The sequence below is a fragment of the Acanthopagrus latus genome, chromosome 22 (assembly GCF_904848185.1).
Source record: "Acanthopagrus latus isolate v.2019 chromosome 22, fAcaLat1.1, whole genome shotgun sequence".
In the NCBI taxonomy this organism is placed as follows: domain Eukaryota; kingdom Metazoa; phylum Chordata; class Actinopteri; order Spariformes; family Sparidae; genus Acanthopagrus; species Acanthopagrus latus.
This window is the reverse complement of record NC_051060.1, coordinates 19923811-19947419: the sequence shown is the minus strand read 5'-3', so window position 1 is coordinate 19947419 and position 23609 is coordinate 19923811. Positions and strand designations below refer to the sequence as shown.

The window sequence follows — 23609 nt, the reverse complement described above, 5'->3', positions numbered from 1 at the left end:
TCGGAATAATAAAGGAGGAATTTCGTTTATTTGATTTGATTGACAGAAAAAACAGACTTTTAAAAGTACAAGCACAACACGTATACATCCCGAACGCGCTTCATTTGAATGTACAACTTATTAATACTGATGGTTTGAATTTAAATGGTTGTTTACAGGCTGAAGCTTTATTGTTTTGAGCGCCAACACAACCACAACAATCGATTGTACTATGACAGAGCTCATTATATTTCACAGTCTCATTTCAAATCGTGCTGTTTCCACTAAAACAAGGACAGGCAGGTTGTAATCTGATGAAATGATAAGCACTCTGAGGACTGGCACATTGATCTTGACACATTTCCATGAAGCCACGCCTCGTGTCTTGATGCTGCTGTTGTATTGGTAGGGCGCACAGTGTCCAGGACCGCATTGGCTGTTGTGTTTCTTCTGTTTTTTTTTGTTTTTTTTTTCCATAAGGGTCCCAAACTACACCGAGATTTAGAATATTACGTTACAGTCCAGCAGGAAAATGGCGACTGTCATTCATAATCCTCTGAAATCGTAAGTACAATTTTTCTTTTTTTCTTTCAAATTAAGAAACACTTGCATTGTTCGCGTGCATGCGGCGACGCGCGCATGATGTGTGCAGGCTGAAACGCGCAAAATGAAACACTTTTGCCTTGTGCTCGGACCTTCTCCGTGTGTGTGTTATCTGCTGTTACCGTTGGCTGTGTGTGTGTATGTGTTGTGTAAGACTGATATGAAAGCATGCACAGTCTGCAGAGGAAACATTTCCCAAAAAAAAAAAAAAACACCCGCGCGTAAATGTCGACCCGTGGACTTTGATGAAAGTTGCCATCGTCCCCATTCTGTGTTTTTTTTCTCTCTCTCTCTCTTTTATTATAAACGCTGGTTGACAGAAGTTTTGCACGCCAGGGCTCTTTGTCAGCGCTGGACGGGTGAATTTGCATAGATAATTTCATGCAATTAATGTCACAAAGCGCACATTGAGAGCGGCGACTCTGGCTGCTGCTGCTGAATGCACAATGCACAGGGCATTATTACATGGTACGATACAGTGATAATCTGCTTTCATGCGTGTAGAGAAGAATAAAAAAAAACCCTGCAGTGTAAGACAGAATCAAGGGGGGCGTGTGATTCCCCTCAAGTTTGACATTTTTAATCCATTAACGGTGCCAGGGTGGGATCCTTGCATCAGCGTTGTGTCACCTATGAGGAAAAAAAAATGCAAATAAAAGAAGCAGATGTGTTCAATCTAGTTTGATAAACCCCCCTCTTTATGTGTGTGTGTGTGTGTGTGTGCGTGTGTGTGTGCACCCATAACTCTCAGCTCGCTCCATATTAGTGAATGCATGTTTGTCTTGCTGCTGGCTGACAGCAGATGTTTACCACTGGTCATGTGGAATGTGCAGAGACTGAGACACTTATCCCCTCCTAAAATCTGTTGTGCAAGAGATACATATGAGTGTTTCAAACAATCAGAGAGATTTTTATTTATTTATTTACACATTTGGATGCGATGCTGCTGATAAATCCAAGACGTTTATTGTCACTCCGGTTGCCCAAATACACTCCTGTAATGGAGAGGTTCCACTACAGAAGTAAAGTAAATAAGTAAATATTGAGCGTTAAAGCAGCAACAGCAAATACTGAGAGTGTAAACAAATACAAAAAGGGGATTCAAACAGCAGGAATAAGGTGCGTATACAACATGTACATGCAAACACGGAATGTTGTAGAAATTAAAAGGCAAAAGCAACACGTGCAGGAGAGTGTGTAAGGCAACACCGGGGCGCATAATATCATTTTGCTTCCACTTCTGCATCCGTCCTTATCAGCTTGACATCCTCTCAGAACCATTAATGTGCTTGATTTCATTATGTGTATTAATACCGAGAGCGAAAAGGGGGTGTGGGAGGGCAGGATGAGAGAACTCGTGATGCTGTTGTTTTGTGGAGCTCTTTGTTGACAACCGAAAATATCTTACCGTACACCCGGGACTCGGTTGAGGGGGAAAAAAAAAAAAAAAACGTCTCTAAGCTGCTGTATTCTGCTAAAACAGATTAGGCTTCAGAGAATGTGGATATATATGTGTGTTTTTGTGTGTGTGTGTGCAGCAGATTAGGAGCGTCCCAGTATTCTCCGGGGTCCATCTGTTGAGAGAGGGAGAGAGGTACATGTAAAGACAGACAGACTGATGCTGAGGTAGAGATGGAGGGATGGAGGGGAGAGAGGGGAGGAGAGGAGACGGGGGGGACCCCATCTGCCCATCATACAGCCCCTGACCCCATTCAATATCTGCAAAAAATGTAAATGTATGCATGTGTAGGTTGGATTCAGGCCTCCACCCATTCAACCAAAACACAAGTACATACCATAATACAAGAGATAACTTGTAATGCATGTATGTGAGCTGATCTCCTGTAACATAATGAGTTACTGCCATGGGAGAGGCGGCTGTGGTCTGCTTCATTCAGGCTGTTTGAGTCCACAGTCTGCTGGAAACAATAGGGCCCAGCTTGTCATCTGTCCCCGGGATGTGGACGGTAAATCATACGCACTCAATAACATGGTCATAATCTCGCCCCACGCTCGGCTCCGAGAGGGGCATTACAGCCGTCACCATCCGGCAGTAAATGCGCCTGGCTCTCCAGACACCGCCGCGCATATTTACTTGATTTATTTCAAACGCTCGTTGCTCCTACAAGGGCTGCTTTGTGATCCGCCAGCGCGACGGGGACCTGACGAGAAGCTGACACGAGAAGTATTCAAATGAGCGGCGTGGATTCATGCGGGGATGCGTTTACGTGCGCGTGACGTGTCCTCTCTTTACCTTTCTGTCATTAGTTTCAGTGGACAAAAGGAGATCAGGTTGGGAAGTGGTTTTTCTGTGTTTGCGTGAGGACTGAAAGGACTGAGGTTTAAAGGAGATGGTGTGCGTGGAGGAGGAGGAAGAGGGGGGGGGGGTCAACCTGTGTGTGTTTTTGTTGCGTGTGTTTGTTGCATGCGTTGGCGGTTGTGTAGCTGCCCGCCCTTCCCCCAATTTGCGTGAGAGGGAACATAAGTGAGTGATGGAGGTTTGGAGGGGTGTGTGTGTGTGTGTGTGTGTGTGTGTGGGTGGGGGGGGGGGGGGGTTGTCTGTCTGGCTGCATTTACTGCATACATTTATACTACACTCTCAGCACAGGGGCGAACTCTGGCCTTTGTCTACCCGAGCCCCGGGGACTGGGAATGTCCGGGAATGGTTTCCAGGCACAGGGAATTAAATGGCCAGGAACATTTTTTTACAAATTTTTTTTTATAGAAGCTCCATGCAGTGATCAATCCTTTTTTTTTTTTCTTCCCCCCCTCCTCTGCACATGGAGCTGGCACATGTTTCTCTCTTTATGTGGAGTGGATGAGATATGGATGTTATCCCTCACATATGAAAATGATAGCTTTTTCTTTGGAGACACATCATCGCCCCCCCCACCCCCCCCCACCCCCCACGTTGACTTGAAGCGAGTTATCATTCAGCCTAGGTCTCCAGCTCCCACTCCTTCACCTCGCAAGCGTCTCTACATCCTCCACCAATCGACACCACCTCCCCCTCCGGGCCACAACAACAGCAGCAGCATCTGAATCAGGGTTTCCCCTTTGCAACACCCTTTTCCTATTCTGCTCGCTCTACGTCTCCCCCCCCTCCATCTCCGACCACACTCTGCACCTTTCCCTTTCATTCCCTTTGTGCGTCCGCTTGCACACGGACGGGCGCGCACGTGTGTGTGTGTGTGTATGAGTGCGCTCGTGCGTACACACATCCGTGCGTTTTGAGAGAAAATGAGTGTGACAGGGTTTGAAAGGGAACACGTGTGCCCCGGGACATATCGGACCCCTCCTCTTCCCTCCCCATTCTGCCTCCTTGGCTCCTCCTCCTCCTCTTCCTCCTCCTCATCATCCCCCCCCCTCTTCTTCTCGCCCTGCAAAGTGCCACAAAGACGCCTATCAGTGCCCACATACCGTTGCCCGGCCCTGCACTTCCTTTGGGGGCCTCTTTACATATTCCTGAACCAAAAGTGAACTTCCTCTCTCCTCGCCATCTTCTGCCTAATCTGTAGCAAACCTCTTTCCTCCCTGACACAGTGAGATGCGTTGAAGATTTTCCTTTTAGACTCTGTCTGCTTGTTAGAAAGATGTATCTGTGAGAAGTGATACATGCCAGGCTTGTATTGTGGTGGAGCTTGCTGCCTGTACAGTTGAGCTCTGACTCAGTGAGCTGAATGAGGTCACATAAACAAAATGTAAACAGTGCTACACGCTAAGAAATGATGTGCCTGTAAAGTCTGTCATAAAGGCTGTTATCAGCTCAGCAGTGGTTTTTTTTTTTACTTTTGTGTTTTTTTGAAATTGACCAGGGCAGGGCGAGACCGAGACGAGCCCCATACTCATATGACACACTTCAGATAAAATGTGGTGTGGAACATGCAAACCAAAGACTCTCCTCAAATTTATCAGAGTGATCCACATTCCCATGACATCACACACAGAAAACAAGGAATCGAAAAGTGGTCTTTATCTCAAGAATGATCTCATGTACTATAACACAAAAACCACTTGGTTAAGTTCAGGCTCGTGTTTTTAGCTAACCCGGCCACAAACACGGCTGGAAAAGGTCCCACTGTGGTTTCGGCAGTTGATCGGTGGTCCTTGTCAGTTACCGCGTGTCAGGCTGTAACGTCTAATCTGTGAAATCCAACAAGTCACAAGTTCATCTGTCATATTAAATCTGTTGCAGACACACCTGCAGGAATCCCAGCACGCACTGACACTTATCACCAAAAGCAAAGTCTGACCAGCTGATCTAATTTGAGGTTTGATTTTGCGCTGAAGAACTAGAACTAGAATAAGTTTAGCTTATTCTTCAGCGACCCAAGATTTCCTCACATGAACACACATTACAGTAACAAAACATAAATAGAATATGTTTTTTTTTATTTTTACAAATCTTGCGTGTGTCGTCTCCGGGGGTCTCGCGGTTGCTACAGTACAAACCTCAGCCTTCAGCCTTCAAAGCGGAGCGCTCATTTAAATGACTGACAAAGGTGTGATTGTGGTTTGCTGAGGCGAGGAGGACGAGACGAACAAAACAGCTCCTGCACAAGGCAAATTTTATCAATGCTTAATTGACTCATTTATCTTCTACTTTTACCCACTGAAGAAAAACATCACTTAAGACACCAAAAATAAATACAATACCAAATTAATCAACAGGGTTTTTTTTCTAAATGTTTGTTTAATAAAATGTGGAGAAAAAAATATATAATTTCTCAGAATTGACCAATAATCTGAAACCAAAAATATGTACTTAATGTTTGTATATGATTAAAATCATCATAGTGGAAAAGCTGGGACTGGTGAATGTTTGGCATTTTCAGCTTGACCAATGACCCAAATGCGGTGTAGACGTAGAGTGTGGAAAGACAGTATGACAGCGATTTATTATGCCACTGATGAGCGCTTTCGGTGATGAATTATTCTATTTAGCAAGGAGGAAGAGAAGGTGCTGCGAGCAATATATTACCAACAGACATACGTGACGGGATGATGGCGAGATTGAGTGGGTTGAAAACGACAGCAGGAGTCCCAACAGAGGAGGCTGATTTGTCAAGCTGCCTCTGCTGAGTGTGAGTTTAAGTATTTACGCTCCGTCCCTGTGACCTTTCACCTGGAATCACTGACCGTCATTGCCTCGGTGCTGTGAGCGTCACACACTTACAAAGCTCCTCTGTGCTAGTATGGGAGCAATTGAGACAATCACAGTGGTACACACACATATGCACACACACACACACACACACACACACACACAGCAACTGCAGATTCCATCAGTATCCAGGAAGCTGTTGACCGAGAGGAATGCGCCCTCGACATGCAAAACTCGACTTACATAAGCGCCATCACTCAGATCAGACATGAAAGTCGACTAATGGGTACAAACGGGAGCACAGCGCGATCTCTGATGGTTGAATCGGGTTCGGGGGAGGGGGTGGGTGGAGGGGGAAGGTAGGCGGGGGTCTCAGGACACGCATGGACAGATGGTCTCCCAGTCGTACAGACACACACACGGAACACACCTCTCAAACAAGCAGCAGGCACACTCGCTTACGTAAGAGTTTATGAAGCCAGGGCCCAGGGGACGTTGTACAGACGCTTTGTAGTTGGACAGAAACGTACGGGTGATACGGGATGACACATGCAGGAAGAAAAGTGGGGAAGACAGGATGAGGAGGAAAAAAAGGCCTGGGGTTCAAGGCAACAAATAGTAAAAGCAGAAGACTGCGCTTCACCTCGGGGGAATGTGAGTTATGTGACAGGAAGTCTCCTGGATTTGTCCGGATCGCGGTGACTGCTGGTTGGTACTGTAAAAACACGCATCACCAAAGAAACACCAGCTGCGCTCTTCGTCTCTGTGGGTCCTCCGACAAAAAAACCTCAGCCAGCAAATGCCAGACGCGTCTGAGCCCAGACCATGTACTGTGAACATACAGTGTGGCTCTGATGGTGCACATGAAGCCACTGCAGAGGTTTGAGCCTGCTGTGCCAAGTGCCTCCTCACCACTGTGATAATTCATGGAAACACATATTACACAGTTTTGAAGGCTGGTGGTCCAAAATCAGCGGCACTTGTTTCTCAGCTCACTCAAAAAAGTTCACCGAGTGAGAGAACGATATCAATACCTTTCGGCAATTAGCTTGACATTTAGCTTAGTCACTTTCTTGCTTGTAAGATGAGAAGATAACAACAGCATCCTGCAGTATTTTTAGCCTGCTGGTGCTGGTACAGAATAGCTTATATTAGCTTAAAGACAGCTGGCAGGGGGTAAACAGCTAGCCTAGCTCTGTCCAAAGGTTTAAAAAAATATATACCTGCTAACACCTATTAAATACGATCATACTGTACCTGTATGGCAAATATGAAGCTGGAGCCAGGGGTCACTTAGGTTAGCTTAGCATGAAGACTATAAGCAAGGGGAAACAGCTAGCCTGGCTCTGACAAAGGTATAAAGTCTGCTTAACGTCACCTGTATCTGTTTGGCACAAATGAAGGTGGAGCTGGCAGGAAGCAGTTAGCGTAGCTTAGCATAAAGAGTGTAAGCAGCAGGAAATGGCTAGCCTGACTGTCAGGGGTTAGAAAAACATCCGCCAACACTAAATAGATACCACAGTAGATACTGAAGCTAGAGCCACCAGACAGTTCACTTAGCTTAGCTACAGTTTGTTAGCAGAGATAAAAAAAAGCAAGCCTGGCTCTCTCCAAATGTAGAAAAAATACCTACCAGCACCTAATACAGTTATCATATTGTACACACCAGACTATTTGTTATCTGGTGGCAGTGACTTCAGTGACAAAAGACAGCCACATTTTGTCAAAATCGTTGCTTCATTAAGGTTTAGAATACTTTCTGTAGATTTAAGAGAGTCATTGTTTCAAATTAAACTTCTCCTTCAGAGGACAAAGAGTCATTCTTTCTGTTTATCATTATTTTGTAGCCTTTCCTCTTGCAAGTGATAGCTTTATGAGCTTCATGAGCTTCTATCATTTGAGAAAATATAGCCCAGAATGTATTTCCAACTCTTTTTTTTTATTATTCCCTCCACATTGTTCACTTTGAGCCCCCACCCATCAACCAATGTCAAAAGCAACAAATCTCCCAGTCATGTCTGATCTTTGTCCAGATGCGGCAGTCGGTAGCCAATATTGAAATGTAATTCACATTATAGACGCATGAGGACAATTCTATAACTCAGCTGTGAGACGGGAACCTTCATCTGTTCTCCACATGTTCAGCGCTCCCACTCTCCCTCTTTTTTAATCAGGATTTCGCTTCCTCTTTTCAACCACAAATCAAGTATCCTCCTCATACGTGTCTCCTCCTCGGATCTCCCTCATCCATACATCCACCCCATGTCGCAATACTCACTCCCAACCTCTCACCCTCCTCCCACCCCTCTCATCCTCTTCCTCGTCCATCCACCCTCTGCTACTCCCCCGCTCACCAAACTCCAAACACTGCACATCTTTGTGAGATTCAGTGTGACCAGAGCGCTGGTCTTTGTCCAGCTTGGCATTCTTAACATATCTTTGTAGAGAATCCACAGAGCCAGTCAGAGAGACAGGATGATGGGCAGGCAGATAGACATGTGTGCACATAAACAGATAGAAAATCCCCAAGAGCAAGAAATCATATTGGCATTCTTTCTTTCTTTTTTTTTTCCAACCATCCTGTCCCTGATTAAGTTGGCTTCATTGCGCTCATAGGCGATACTATATGACTAGTTCCTCACTGCGAAGTGGAGCCATGTGTGCCCCTGTTGGCTGAAGGAACAGGCCGTTAGAGCTATCTGCCCTCTATCTTTTCAGCTACGTGATTTTAAAAAACAATAACCAACTCAAGGTTCATATTTTATCTCCCACGAAGATGTGTTGGTCTGGGTTCATTCCATCCGTTTCTAACGATCTTAGCGGCAAAAAATCCTGCCTCTAGACTCTAGATTATTGATGGCTCACCTCCTGATTTATACTCTCATGTTGGTCGATGGTGTGTGTGTGTGTTTGTGCATGTGGCTCATCTGCCGTGTGGACCTTGAGCCGGCACTCTCACTTATCTATCAGTTTGACAGGATGAAACATGTCTTCTAATCACACAGTTACCGTCATTACCTTCTTGTATCCCCCCCCCCACCATCCCGTTCCCTTTGCTGTGCTCGGTCTGTTGTAGATGATCCTGTCTGTGCTGCATCTGATGTAGGCAGCAAATCCAGACTTTACACAACAAACTGAGCCAAAATACGGAGAGAAGTCTGGGCGCGTTTATATTAAGCTGAAGCACTAAACAGGCCCCGGCTCATTCTTGATTTGCAGACCGTACCAAATCACCGGCCGCCCAGCACATGTTATTGCCATTAACCGTCCCCAGAAAAATGTGAACGTTTAGCTGATAGGACTCCAGCAGAAGGAACGACTCGGCGCACACAAAGCAGAAATCGAAGCAGCATGCTGTAAAAAGCTCCGATCAATGGCAGAAATACGACTATAATGTTACTTGTGGGTAACATGAGTGAGGCAATGAAATAAACGGCAAATTTAGGTCAGATGTCGAATGAATGGGGCGGGTTATGTAGACGTAGATGATAACGAGCGATGCATTGAGTTGAATAAATCACAGCAGGTCTTCTTATTGTGTCTTCTCGTCTCTTTCAACCATTGATCTGCTTGTTCTCTGACCGTCCCTCTGTCTGCGCTCAGGCTCGGCGACCAGTTCTACAGGGAGGCTATCGAACACTGTCGCAGCTACAATGCTCGCCTCTGTGCCGAGCGCAGCGTCCGCATGCCCTTCCTGGACTCGCAGACCGGCGTGGCGCAGAACAACTGTTACATCTGGATGGAGAAGCGCCACCGCCAGCCAGGTGATCCTCTCATGCAGAATTCATTTCACTGATGTGACTTTTTTTGTCAATATTACATCACAGTAATTACTAATTTAACTTATATTTAAAGGCACAGTGTGTCTTTTTTTTTTTTTTTTTGCTGCGAGAGGTTTCTCAATCAAACAAAACAAGAAAACACTAGTAGAGTGGGATTATGGGAGTTGTTGTCTGGGAATGAGACTCAACAATCAACCATCTCTCTCTCCAGAGTTATTCAAGAGTTATGTAGTGTTGATTTATCTCTCTGCCGGAAGTTATCACCCCAGTCAAACAAATGAGACACACGTTAACATGAAAAAGATGATGTAAGTTTACAGCTCAATGTGATGCTGTCGTTTTAATACAGGAATGTTGGACAGCATATCTTTCAGCAATAGTTCGACATTTTCGAAATACACATAACTTTCTTGTCGAGACTTGGATGGGAAGATCGATTCCACTCTAAATATGTAGCCATAGCTAGCAGCTGGCTAGCTCAGCTTTGCATATATCCTGGAAACAGGAGGAAACAGCTCGGCTAAGTGAAGCATTTGCAGGCTGTAGCTCATCTTGATTGCACCGAGCGCTTTATCAATCTTTCATGTCACTCTCAGCAGGCAAGCGAATAAGCAGAAATGCATAAATATGGATGGATAGAGAATTCTTAGGCCTGCACCACCACCACCACCACCACCACCACCTTCTGTATATTCTTTGAGTTACCGTTTGCAGATTTGTCCAGAGACGAGCAGTCAGAATGCTTTATGCACATCTGGGTCGCCTGTAGAGCCAAAGGGAACAATCTGCTCTTTAGTGAGAGCTGGACACAAATAGCCTGCACTCCATCCCGTATGCAAAGCCCTTCAGGCCACACCCTATACTTTGTGGCAGACCTAACACACATTATATGCATTTATTCTAGGTTCTATCCCTCCCCCCTCATTCTCTTGATTTTTTATTTTTTTTTTCTCTGCCGGTGCTGAGAAAAAAGAAAAAAAAAACACTTCTTTCTGTCCATCTTGGTCAAAACTAATGGCGGAAACATGATCAGAGACAAGGGCGAAAATATTTAGTTCAAGTAGAGGAAGTCTGTTTTACTACATAATGACAGGGCAGCAGCCATCCTCATGATAAGTTACATTTATATACTGACATGTCTGATAAGATAAGGTGAGATTTCAGGTTGTGTGTGTGATATAACAGCAGGATTTTCATGAATTGCAGTCTGGACATATTAGGTGACAGGAAAATAAGACCAGTCCACCCACTCTGGTGTGTGTGTGTGTGTGTGTGTGTGTGTGTGTGTGTGTGTGTGTGTGTGTGTGTGTGTGTGTGTGTGTGTGTGTGTTATGTCTGCTCAGGGGTCTCAATGCAAGTTTTGTTAAAGTTGTACGCTAGCCAGTGGTTGTTAAAGTTCTTCCTGTGTGCCTGTGTCTCTGCATGTGTGTACGTCTGTGTACATGAATGTGTGTGTGTGTGTGTGTGTGTGTGTCCAGGCCAGGCAGCAGGACAGATGTATACCTACCCCGCTCGCTGCTGGAGAAAGAAGAGGCGACTCCACCCACCCCTGGATCCCCAGCTCCGCCTGTGCGAGCTCCGGCTAGGTAAGACAAACGGCACACACATTGACACGCGTCCACAGTGAACCCCGTGGCCGCTGCAGTGACCAGTAAAGCCCCCTTTAACTGTCGCAACCCACCCAACCCGCCTTCATCTGAATGCATGTATACATTGTGTTGCGCAGGCTTTAGGCGTGCTCGGGCGACGTTAACGTGCGCTATCTGACCATCTGGCTCTGGTTAGCCCGTCTCTCTCGCCAGGTCTCCAGGTTCATTCTCTCCCCTGAATCAATGCCTCCTCTCTCTATTCTTTGGCACACACACATACACAAGCACACACACACACACGCACACACACACACACACACACACACACAACACCCCCACACATGACTCCGGCTCTCCGCTGCAGCACAGAAGCACCCTAACTGGGCCTCTATAATCATTTGTCCATGAGGCATTAGAATGTAAGTGAGTCTTATGAGGTGTGTGTGTATGTGGGTGTGTGCATCCATGCGTGCATATGTGTGTGTTATAGGGGATTTTTTTCTTTTTTCTTTTTTTTTTTTTTGCAAAGGAATGCCCCAGGAACCTGATAAGGGGGAGAAATGAAGGCGAGTCTTTGTTTCGGCTTTGCCACACTATTGTTTCCCCCCTCGCTGTCTTCCAGGAGCAATACAATACTCCAGAGCTTCGAACGATTCGGCTTTAAGCAGACGACATTTTCTGTGGAAAAAAAATAATAATAAAAGAAAGTCCTCAAACAAAGCACGCACAAGGACAGAAAACCTAGCGATAGACTATAGCGGACAAGAGCAGGAAAGCCTTTTGTAGCCGAGAGTAAAAGAGAGAGGAGAAGTCTCCAGTTTTGTTTTCCAGAGATCCGATTCTGCAGTTTGGCCCAGATATCTATCATAACACGACAGAGGAATGTGAGTGCTCCCCTTTCAGGCTTTTGGAAATGCTTTATGTTTATTTAATGCTTCCTGAGCAGAGAGGTTTGTGTGTGTGTGTGTGTGTGTGTGTGTGTGTGTGTGTGTGTGTGTGTGTGTGTGTGTGTGTGTGTGTGTGTGATACACAGAGGCTTTGTCGTGCAGTTTGAAACCAGAATCGAAATCCTTTTTTTGTTTTGTAGATCTTCATGTCCCAGCTGAACATCTGAGTGGCCTTCTCTCAGCAGCCATTTTCCCTGTCGAGAAGACAGTGAATATGCTTCAGATCATTCAGTGATGCCACGCACGTTCCTGTGTTTTTATCGAGCAGGGCCTCACCGAAACGGTTCGCAGCCTTATTCGTAACCTGAATTACCTCATGTCTCCTGCTCAACATTAGACGGACACTCCAGAGATTTATTACTGCTTTCCTATAAGGTTATCTCCTGATTTATCATCCCAGGTATGGGTCAAGCTTTAAAATGTATGGATTCTACATTTCCCATAATTCAACTCGGCAGATTATTTCATTATGCAGCTGTCTCCTTAATGCGTAGGTCTTTCAGCTGCCGCACCCCCAAGCGTAAAACACACAGAACCAGACCCGGTTGACATCACTATGACATCATCAAGGTTAGTTTTACAAGTGGCAGAAAGCTCTCCAGAAAACCACAGGAGACATTATGAGAAAAAAAAAACAAAAAAACATTTCAGCGGTTGAATAGCACTCAAGTAAGAAAAACTGTAAACACTTCATGTGTAAAATGGGTGGCGTGGCCCTTTAAGGTTAGCTGTGGATTCAGATCAATATGATTCGTGTGAGAGTGCATGGGCGTTTGTTCTTATGGGGTTGGAGGGGCGGAGGGGGTCTTTTTTGCTGGCAGAGCACATTCAGTTGGCCCCCGAAGAGTGGAGGGAGAGGTTTCTGGGACTGTGGGGAGGGAGGAAATGTCTGTGTCAAAGTGGAGCCCAACAAAGAAATAAGAGGAGGAGGAGGAGGAGGAGGAGGAGGGAGAAGAGGAGACGCAGAGGTATAGCAGCTCTGTGTTCAATAAGAACAGTATCCCTGCTCCCTCCTTCCCTTTCTTATCACATCCCCACTCTCATTGTGTTTTTTTTATCCGGGTGTTAGAGTTCAAAGACGAGGACAGAGAGTCAACGCTGCAGCGAGTTCATCTCCCGGGAAATGAAAAGAGGGAGAGGATAAAAGAGTAGTGAGATACCGGAGATGTAGTTTAGACCTATGAGCAGTGTGTTTTGTTTTTTTTTTCTTTATTCTTGGTTCATCATTTCCTCCTGACTTACTCTGAACCTTCCTTTTTATTGATGTTGAATCTGTAAAACTCTACACAGAGTCTACACAATCTTCTCTGCATGTTGTTCATCCAAAACTGAGAGCTTTATAAATCAGATTATGTGATCTGGCACGAAAACTAGCCAGAGGAACAACCGCTTTAACTTTTACAGCCAGAAAGCGCCTTTGAGGATGGAGAACTGTAAACTGTCATCTCAAGTGGTGTTTTCATTTTCTTTCTCTCTCTTCTGCCGCCACCTCCTCAGAAGCCGAGCTGGCCCCGAAGCGTGAGGGTCCCCCGGGGGAGGCCACAGCCTTGGAGGCCCTCCTGAGGGCCGACAATCTGCTGGAGAAAAAAAACAACATCTGCAAGGAAGAGGAGACGTTGCTGGAGATACAGGTATGTTTTTGTCACGCGAATCATGTCCACTGTCATCCAAAGTTAAGCCATCCTTTCTGAGCTCAACTTGCCTTTAGTTTGAGCCTTTCTCTTTCTGAATGTTTGCCCTGCAGAGAGTTCTGGAGGCGGAGGAAAACGGGGACGGTTTCCACGATGACGACGACTTTGAATTGGATACTCCGAAGAGAAAGAACAGAAACAGAGGCAAAGTGAGTGTCTACTCAGACATGCATATATATTTGTGCGTGTGGTGTAAAAGAGTACAGAAGTTTCCTCGATACACAATATGATCTATTAAGTGTATTGTGTGACAACTTATTTCCCCCGCTGTTGAACTTGAGCTACATGTCAAGAGCTTTGCTTCATCTGAGACGTTTTTTAAGATAATCTTGAATTCAATCAAATGTAAAATAAAAGTACTGCACTCTTTATTAAATATCCCAAATGTGTGTTCATCCAGAACAGAGGATCCACTCGCAGAAGGACAGAGCCCGTTAACACGGACGACCAGGACAAACCTTTCGTCTGTGACAGTAAGGGAAAAGAAAACTTTGTACCTCCCGTGCCTCTTTAGTTTACACGTTTAAATTAAAAATCAGTGTTTCACAAAGCTCAAGTAAGTGGAGAGACTCTCCTTAGATCTCCTTAGATCTGGCTACACTTACTTTACTTTATTATTCCTTGTCAGGTAACCTTTCTCTACATGCCTGCTCCAAATTCTTATGTTTTGTTTCCAGACACAGAGAGAAAACCAGCAGACTAGTCGTTTTCTCTCATCTTTCAGTGACACCCCTCCTCCTCTCCTTCTCTTCTATGAGCAGTCCTCTGCAGCATGAAGAAAGAGTTTGCTGTTAATCCAGACCTGACTAGCATGCCACTTACGTACTTGGGCAGAATCCCCCAGGAATTGATTGCCATGGGGATGTGGACAGAGATAGGGGCCCCCCCTTCGCTCGAACAAACTGAATCTCATCCTCATTTTGTGTCTTGTTCTGTTCTGTCTTTTTCCTTTATTGTTTGCTTTGTGTCTTCTCTGTTCCAGATAGATACAAACAAAAGCATAACTCAAAAAAGGCTGAAGAAGGTATCGAACCTGTCGCCATCTTGTCTTTCTAAGGGCTTCTTTTTTTTTTTTTTGCTAATGGGCATCTGGCTGTGGGAATGGCTAGCTCAATGCTAACCCCTTGGAGATGCCTAACGCTTTAGATGCTTTATGCTAGTTGAAGCGTCCGCTCCTGCGTTCAGTGCAAGCATTGCATGACACTAGCGCGACGCCATCTGCCGTAATGCTTCCTCTTTGCAAGGCATGCGCCACAAAATGCTTAAGCAGCAGCAGCAGCAGCAGCTATTGTCACTCTGACAGATGCATGTTTCTTAAGGCCTCTCTAGCTGTGACGTGATCCACAGATGTAGCCATTGTAGAAGTCTGTACACGGGGTAGATTCCTAAAATTTTCCATATGGAGTTTTCTAACCTCAGGACTGGATTGGCAGTGAGTTCGCAGTGGAATGTTGAAGCTCCGTTGCTTCACGGTAAAAAGATCCAAATTTGGCTGAGACAGAAATTACTTTAACTACCAACTTCTATGATGGCTACAGCTCCAATATGATTATTAATAACCCAGATAATTATGATAATATTAGACTATAGATTCTAGAATTTTACATTTTTAGTAGAAAGAATCTTTCCTTGGCTTCCCAGTAGAGTACAGCAGGGTGAAACAGTGTCTGTCAAGCTCTCGTCTTGTGTTGATTTGCTTGATCGTAATCTGTTTTTGAAATCAGTTCTAAGCAGACACACCTTTTGTATCCTGTCCCCATATCTATACACTAGACTTCCATGTGCATAGCATTTGTAGCAATAAAGGGGTAATATGTAGGATATGGCCAGAATTTAAGTGAAAAAACAGATGCCAACTGAAGTTAGCATGCTAACAAGCTAGCCCCTGGCCCACCCTATCAAGTGATATCAGTCTGTAACTCAAGGCAGTAGACCAACAGCCCCCATAGTTTCAGCTGGGAGGCTTATTACTTACTCTTATATGTAACCAACTTTTTTCCGACAATTGTATCCCAATTAAAGCAAATTGTCTTTTTTAAATTTATCGTTAAAACACACTTCATTAAACAAATTGAAATTCATCAAAACAGTCTTGGTTTGTCTTCCCACAATCCCCTCTGGTTTGGTTTAAATAAAAATATTCTGACTGTCTCACTCACTTCCGATTCCCGACTCTCTCTCTGTCCTTTCCGCCTCATGCTACTGTAAATCACCTCCATACTATATTCCCTGTCTTCAAACCAGCATCTGTCGTTCTCAGAGCCTGATTTCGCTCCCGCTGGCTAATTAGCTAACGGCAGGTAGCTACTGCCGTATATATCTGAAGCAATGAGTGTAGTGAGCATCAGTTAGCCATTATGCTTCCTCCTATATTCTTTTTAGCTACCTTCATTTTCTGGCCATATCTTACAAGTTACACCTTTGAATATGCAGCAGTTAAAACCTCTTCTTAGTGAGTTAGCAGCAGTAATACATCCTCTCAACAACGCTGACGAATCCCTCTATCTGCTTTTGTTGGCTTATATGGTAAATGTGTCTAATGTTTCTGCAAATAGTTTCTAATGGGGCTGTGATGTTTTATCTGTAGTCTGCGGTAAGCGCTACAAGAACCGGCCCGGCCTGAGCTACCACTACACCCACACTCACCTGGCCGAGGAGGAGGGCGAGGAGGAAAAGGAAGCAGAGATGCCCCCGTCTCCTCCACGTTATTCAGACAACCACAAACGTAAGTTGCCGGAGACCGTTTAATCTCAGGCAACAACAGAAGGATGCGAGAGCAGCTCATATATCCTTCTCCTTACATGTAACAGCTCAGAAGGGCCCAGACGGCGCCATCATCCCCAACGACTACTGTGACTTCTGCCTGGGAGACCAGGACTCCAACAGGAAGACGGGCCAGGCCGAGGAGCTGGTGTCCTGCTCCGACTGCGGGCGCTCCGGTGAGTCCCCAGTCTCCACAACATGGAGGGGCTCCATTAACACCTTAGCGTCTTCGATGATGTTAGCATTAATGTAGACCACAAGCTAATGGCTTCGTTTTCCTGCCAATTGAATCAGAAGAATGTCATGTGAGTGTTTTCAATGGAACAGCAAGAAACCACTCCGACAAATCACTCTGTTATCAAGGGTAATAATTTGGTATTTTGGGAAATATTCTTAAATACTTTCCTGCCATGACTCAGATGAGAAGTTTGATACCACTCTCATGTCTGTATGTTAAGCACAAAGCCACTGCCAGCAGATGGTTAACCAAGCTTAGCAATAAAGACTGAAAAACAAGAGGACAGCTGGCTCCATCCAAAGACAACAAGATCCTCTTAACAGCACTTCTGCAATTTAACAACATGTCATATCTTGTTTGTTTAGTCTGAATTGTAATAAAAACAAGAATAGAGGAGGTTATACGTACTGGACTATGTGGCGGCGGGGTGCAGTGACTTCCTGGAGGCTTGTTGTCACCCAGAGCTTTTTGTATGGAGTAAACAAAACAAGGCATAACATGTTAGTCAGTAATCTTTAGAGGTGCTGGTGGGACGAGTTTGTTGCCCTCGGACAGAGCTGTGCTCGCTGTTTCACCCGGCTTCCAGTCTTCTAGCTCAGCTCAGCTGAGCTAAGCTAACCATCTCCTGGTTGTAGCTTCTTATTCAACACACAGACATAAGACTGGTGTAAATTGTCTGATCTAACTCTCAGCCAGAATATAAATAAGCCCAAAATGTCAAAGTATTTCTCGATTGGATTATCAGACATCAGTCTTTCGCTGGTCCGACTCTTTACTTTGTGTCTACTACACATCTCATTTTTGTTTCCCTTTACTTCCTTTTTATCCACAGTCTTGTTCATGTCTGTTCCTTCGCTTCCTTGCGATGTTTATTTTTCGTTACAAGGACTAAAATTGGCCACAGATGTGATGCAGTTTAACTCCCTGCATCGAGCTTCTACTTAGATTAATAGATAATGATTCATACGATATATCTTTTGGATCAATTATGGTGTTAATACAAAGTTTGCAGTAATGTACACACAGTTCATTTTAGCTTGTGACACATTCGTTACTAGTCATCCTTGTTCACACAGGTCGATTTCTGTCTCTCTCCCTGACGATGTAGATGTGATTACACATTTCACGGCGTGCAATGAATTGAGCTTCTCATGATGCTGTGTCTCTTCAAGGGGTTATCAATGAGCCATGTAGACCATAAGAAGTGAGCGAAAAACTCCAGGAAAAACCTTTTGCCGTTTCCCTTCTTAGAAACATTATTGATCGATAGTCTCCGCTGCTTGCTTCCATCCTGCATGCTTCTCCAATCAGTAAGGACCTCTGCCTTTCTAGACAACATGCATTCATTCTTTTGTTTTCTCAGTTTTTTTTCCCATGCATTACTTTTATGGCACATCTGGCTGCATTTTTGTTTCATTTCTCCACCCTTTTTTTTTTTTTTCTCCTCACACTACCCAAAGACGCCTCTGCTGGATATCACGAATCAGCGCCTTGTGCTCAATTCAGCAAGTGAGGTGTTTTCTTGCTACGGTAGAGTTTGTTAGAACAGCTGCGAGAGTGTGTGGACTTTGTGTCTGTGTTGCTCTGACGCTGATGTTTTCATGGTAGCTGGAAGAGGAAGAGGAGGAGAAGGAGGAGGAGGAGTGAAGAAGGATGGGAGGAAGCCGAGTGCTCTCGAAGAATTGTTCGGCAGTGCGTCGGACAGCGACGCCTCCACGTTTCATGGCTTTGAAGAAGCAGAGCTGGAAGACGTTTTGTTTTCAGACGATGATGATGAAGATGAAGATGATGCGGACGGCTGATAACGGGACGTCCTGGCTAGCTTGACTTCGTGGCAATAAGAGGCATTTCCAGAGCAAATGTTTTCATTGATTGAATGCTGAAAGAAGCAAAGAGTGGACTACAGCGGCTCCCCTTGAAGACCATCTTTTTTTGGAAGTTATTTTCCCCTGATGGATACATGGGCATCTTCTTTTTTTTTCACCATGCACATGTGGATTAAGACATTTTCCCATCTCCCCATAAACAAACACTAACCTCCAGCGCTTGCGTGAGATAATCAACATGATAGACTAAACTTCACGGCTACATCCTATTATATTCTGGACTAAAAATAGCAAGACCAGTGGAACGTGGACTCTTAAGTCACTCCATTGGCTAAAGAGGACAGGTAGCCGAGAGGTAAGAGCCAATTGGCACCCCCATTGCTCCTCTCTTTAGATCCTTTCTTTCATCGGTAGTTGAAATACTTACTCCCGCCTGCTGCTAAGTGATATCTGTTTAAGCTGGTAGGCCCGTCTTTGAAACTGCCAAGGCTAATTTCATCCCTGACTCTAATTCCTCCATTTGTTCTGGAAAGGCAGCCAGCAGCTTTAAATTGAACTGCTTCAGATTTAATCAAGTTTCTCTTTGTTCCCCCATCACCGGCAGGATTTTTCAGTGTTTCTGGCTGCCTTCCCAGTTCAGAAGTAAATCACTTCATCCTTGATTATGGCTCATTCATGGCTCGTTGATACCCCATTGATACCAGGGCGACGCAGATAACTGCGCTCCGACAGAGCTGCGAAGCTCTTATTGTCGTCACAGCTGTAGATTTATGGGCAGATGATAACGTTTTGCCTGCGTACACCACTGCTTGTGTTTGGTTTTTCCAGATATATAATCACCCGTCGTTTGTGGTTAGGTTGCCTTTGACGCTAAGTTTCATACAGCTGAGCGGACTGATGTTTGAATCACACACACAAGTGGGCTGCAACTAATCTGTCAAAAACATATGAAAAATGCACATCACAGTTTGCCAGAGCTCAAAGTGACGTCTTCAGATTTAATTTCACTCAAATCGACAGTCCAAGACTGAAATATTAACATTATTTCCTCATTTGTTTTTCATAAATGGGAAAGAAACGCAGAAAATGCTTACATCGAAGAAGCTGGAACAAAAAAAGGGTTTAGCTAAAAAAAAAAAAAAAGAAAGAAAGAAATGACTAAAGCAATTAATTCATTACCATAATTGTTGCTCTAGTTGATAGTCATCATTCGTTCTTATAAACAGTCTTATCCTGAAGGGAGAAATCATTTTGTCTTAATTTGCATCTTATTTATCTCAAAGGCAAAACATTTTATTGAATCACTTAAGCAAAATGATTTTCTTTCCACAGCATAAACTAAAAGGAGAATTTAGAAATCTGCGCACGCTGGGAAATACTGTCAATAATTTATTCATTTTAATTAACACAGGAGATACATTACTAAAGCAGATGATGCAGATCGGCTTTTGATGAATTATGTAAATATGTTTAGATGTGTCCGTCCGTCTGCGTCTGCTGTCAGCTCCAATCCAGGGCCGCCTCATAAACAGGCGTCTCTCACCGGTTACATAAGAGAAACACGACTGCATTTGTTTTGTTCATCCTCTGGCTATCCATTCCATCCGTCTTCATCACTTTCCTCGTCTCTTCTCGTCGGTCCCCCGCAGGTCACCCCACATGTCTGCAGTTCACCGACAACATGATGCAGGCGGTGAGGACGTACCAGTGGCAGTGCATAGAGTGCAAGTCCTGCAGCATCTGCGGCACCTCGGAGAACGATGTATGTATGATGTAGGAGATGGGAGCATTACGTGATGTCCCTGTTTGGATAATACAACCAGAACGGCGTTTGAATTTGCTTTGAAGTGCACTTAACTCAACTTGCTTTCTGTTTAATGTCGTGACCTTTCTGCCATCAGCATTCAGCCTGTCAGAGGCGATACATTACACCGATTTGAATTCATAATACGTGACAAGCAGATGAGATACTCCGGATGATGCAGTCCACAGAAATCTACAACATGATAAAAAACAGCAAAACAAACAGGAAGAAAAACACAAAAAGGGCTTTAAAGGTCCATTATGTAGTTGTGGGTAAGAAATTTGAATCAGAAGATAAAGATCATCACTGACTGATTTTTTTTATGCCTAAACAAACCAACTATCTTTGTTTTCATGTCTGAATAAACTGTCAAAACAAACTGACCTTTAAGGACAACACAGTTACATGCTGTTTTACTCTGTTTACCTGTGGCGGACCCTGCCACCTTTCTAGCTTCCAAGAATGTTCTGGGGTCCTTATTTCCCTCTTAGAACTGCTTGTTTTTTAGTTGCGGTAATAATAAATATCTCTAACTTTGTATTATTACCTCATTACCTCATGTAAATACTAAAATTCAAAACTACATACTGCCCCTTTAAAGCAAAAAGAAAAAAAACATTCTGACAAAGGTGGATTATATAAGGTTTCATGCTACCTGAAGGTTTTTTTCATTCCCTGTACCGCTACAATATAAATCATAATTATAATTTTTATCATATTTGACAATCATGTTCTCTTTGAAGCTACATCAGCTGCCTCACCATGCTCTGAAATCTCACAGTGCTACTTGCCAGACCGTTTTTTAAATGTACTCTTTTCCAGACAGGGTTAATATCGACTTTTCTGCCCCTTACACGTATCCTAAATGTAATATATTGATTGTGTGTTTCAAATGTAGGACCAGCTGCTGTTCTGCGATGACTGTGACAGAGGATACCACATGTACTGCCTGAAGCCTCCGATGACCGCGCCGCCAGAAGGTACGGCGTTTACGCTCCTAAGTTTTATTATACGTCAGCTGGTTGGCACTATATATGCGTTGTGTGCTGCATATGTGACAGAGGCTATAAACAAAGGCTATACATGGAAAGGAGTGAGGGGGGGGACTAACGTTTCAGCCTCTCTTTCTCCGTCTTTCTCAGGGAGCTGGAGCTGCCACGTGTGTCTGGACCTGTTAAAAGACAAAGCCTCAGCCTACGGAGAAGCGTAACTAACTCCTGGACATTCACACACATACACACAATATATATATATTTGTATAACTGTTTGACATACCTACTCATTAGCAAAAAAACAAACAAAAAACAACGTTATCTCGGACAGAATCGAACACACACGGATGCAGACGCTCTCCACACACACTCCAGTGCATTACCAGGCTCTCAGGGTAGATCCTCGAGCTCTCACACAAGCCGAGCAAACACTCCCAGACGCAAAACGCCATCAGCATGCAATCTCGCCCGTTAAGTCAGCTAACGGCAGGCCTGCCATGCAGTCATTTCTCTACCTCACCACTCGGCAGACGGCGGACAAGCCAAAGCAACACGACGGCCAATACTGTGTAGCGCATGTGAACGTGAAACACATGCTGGTTTGAAACCACACATCTGAAAGTCCCTGGATGTTTTCCCCCCCATGATTTAAATGTATTTGAGTTGGAAGTCGTTGGTCCAAGAGTTTGTGCTCGAGCTCTACAGCTTGGAGGGGGAGCTGACCGGGTTTGACTGATGTTTGTTTAAGCTTCTCCTTCCAGCTCCTCTCCTCTCCTGTGTTTAGACTTTACAGTGACATCCCCTTTTCATATATCTGGACAGACTCAATGTAAGTCATGCCATCTCTCACAGGTTTAGAGATTCATGTCTGGCGCTAAGAGGAAACGGCGGCGATAAAAAATAAAAAAAAACAGCCCCGACGATCATTCCTGTCGGCGCGTGGTGACATTTCGAATCCGCGTCTGCGTTTTGTATCTTAACCGTTACTACAATACCATGGTGCTCAATTTGACACTCTACAGAAAAAAGAAATTGTAACATTTCTTTACACGGAATGAAAAGCTTATTTATTTATTGTTGATAATGGTCCAATGTTACTGCCAAGGAGATCATTGTTACTGTAAATCAGTGGTTCCCAAACTATTCTGTAAGGCCCCCCAAAAAAATTATTCCCACCTCATCCAAATGTGTAACGTGATTGCATTTTTATCAGCCAGTGGGGAATTAGTAAGAAAAGGAGCTGAAATTTATTGAAATAACTTCATGCAAACATGCTTTCATTCGTTCTCTCATTATGTCCTGGTGTTCAACTGAGACACAAGCTTGAGCTCTGCGCCTATATTAAGCATGAACTAATGCTAACTACATGCTGTCTTGCTAGCGTGCATATTGAGCCTTGCTAGCATCAGAGCACTTTTGTTTCCTTGTTGTTCCCAAACAGATATTTCTGTTTCATCAGCCTTTTTCTGCAGCAGACAGTTTCACTAAAGCAGCAAAAAGCACGAGCGGACCTAACGACTATCACCCGTCTTGGTTAGCTTGGCCACTTTTGCTATGTCCATCAAACTTCCCATTCCCTGACAAGTCAAGTCAAATTTATTTGAAACATTTATAGTTGACAGTGACAATTGGGGCAGACTTACCACTTAAAATTCTCTGCATGCTGGCTATACGCAGTACATGATACAGCTAAAGCACCTCGACGGGCTAGCTAACATAAAGACAGATAAACTGCATTTTTGTTTTGCAGGGTACAGCTAGTTAGCCTTAGCATTAGTGCTATTATTGCATTGGCATCTATGCACCCTGTAATCGCACATAATATGTTAACATAGCTGGGAAGTAGCGTTATCTTAACTCTAGGTAACAGCTAGGTGGTAGCTGAGAATGCTAACATTTGTAGTTACGTGAGAGCAGCAAATTAAAACACAGTTTAATCAGTTCCGTTCCTCGAAAGTCTTTAGATGCTAAGAAAAGATAAAGATAAATAAGAATGTAAGATTTATTCACCTTTTTGTGGATTCGTGCCCCCTGCTTTACCCTTTTGCCCCTCCAGAGGGCCTCACCCCTCAGTTTGGGAACCACTGCTGTATTTTAACCAGTACAGTGTGTTTATTATTGAAAACCTTGATTCATGAGTATATAACTGGCAGCGTGGTGAATCATAAACATGTCCTGAGGAAACAGTATTTAGTCCTGTCCGGAAGTTGACACAGGTTTTTTTTTGTTTTGTTTTTTTTTTTTTAATAATTGTTTGTTTTTTTAAAAGCAGTCGCAAACAGATATTTTTT

At 44.2% G+C, this 23609-nt stretch overlaps 1 protein-coding gene and 1 long non-coding RNA gene across 4 annotated transcripts; one reads left to right on the top strand and one right to left on the bottom strand.

The window, feature by feature from the left end:
* Window positions 1-73: 73 nt before the first annotated feature.
* Window positions 74-22968, top strand: dpf3 (D4, zinc and double PHD fingers, family 3). 3 transcript variants are annotated; one of them, XR_005072387.1, is made up of 12 exons: window positions 74-543; window positions 9290-9450; window positions 10947-11054; window positions 13502-13635; window positions 13749-13844; window positions 14096-14168; window positions 14678-14719; window positions 16283-16420; window positions 16506-16634; window positions 18305-18877; window positions 20172-20284; window positions 21225-21239. XR_005072387.1 is itself a non-coding variant. In XM_037085745.1 (12 exons), exons 1-12 carry the CDS (start codon window positions 512-514, stop codon window positions 21534-21536), a joined length of 1176 nt encoding a protein of 391 aa, XP_036941640.1. In that variant the 5' UTR covers window positions 74-511; the 3' UTR covers window positions 21537-22968. The 3 variants fall into 3 exon arrangements, 2 of the variants coding, with proteins under 2 accessions (XP_036941640.1, XP_036941642.1); XM_037085745.1 differs by lacking the exon at window positions 18305-18877 and adding an exon at window positions 21469-22968 and having other exon boundaries at window positions 21225-21306; XM_037085747.1 differs by lacking the exons at window positions 14678-14719; window positions 18305-18877 and adding an exon at window positions 21469-22968 and having other exon boundaries at window positions 21225-21306.
* Window positions 19158-23095, bottom strand: LOC119012183. The gene is made up of 3 exons (XR_005072388.1): window positions 22962-23095; window positions 21438-21497; window positions 19158-20324 (listed from the first exon to the last, which is right to left on the bottom strand). It is a non-coding gene; the product is annotated as an uncharacterized LOC119012183 (long non-coding RNA).
* Between the last annotated feature and the right edge of the window lie 514 nt (window positions 23096-23609).

Bases quoted from the DNA above. Each gene is read 5' to 3' on its own strand.
- dpf3 (XM_037085745.1), top strand. From the start codon at position 512: ATGGCGACTGTCATTCATAATCCTCTGAAATC. The intron at 14,169-14,677 runs GTAAGGGAAAAG...TCTCTGTTCCAG, and splicing joins CAAACCTTTCGTCTGTGACA to ATAGATACAAACAAAAGCAT. The intron at 21,307-21,468 runs GTACGGCGTTTA...CGTCTTTCTCAG, and splicing joins GATGACCGCGCCGCCAGAAG to GGAGCTGGAGCTGCCACGTG.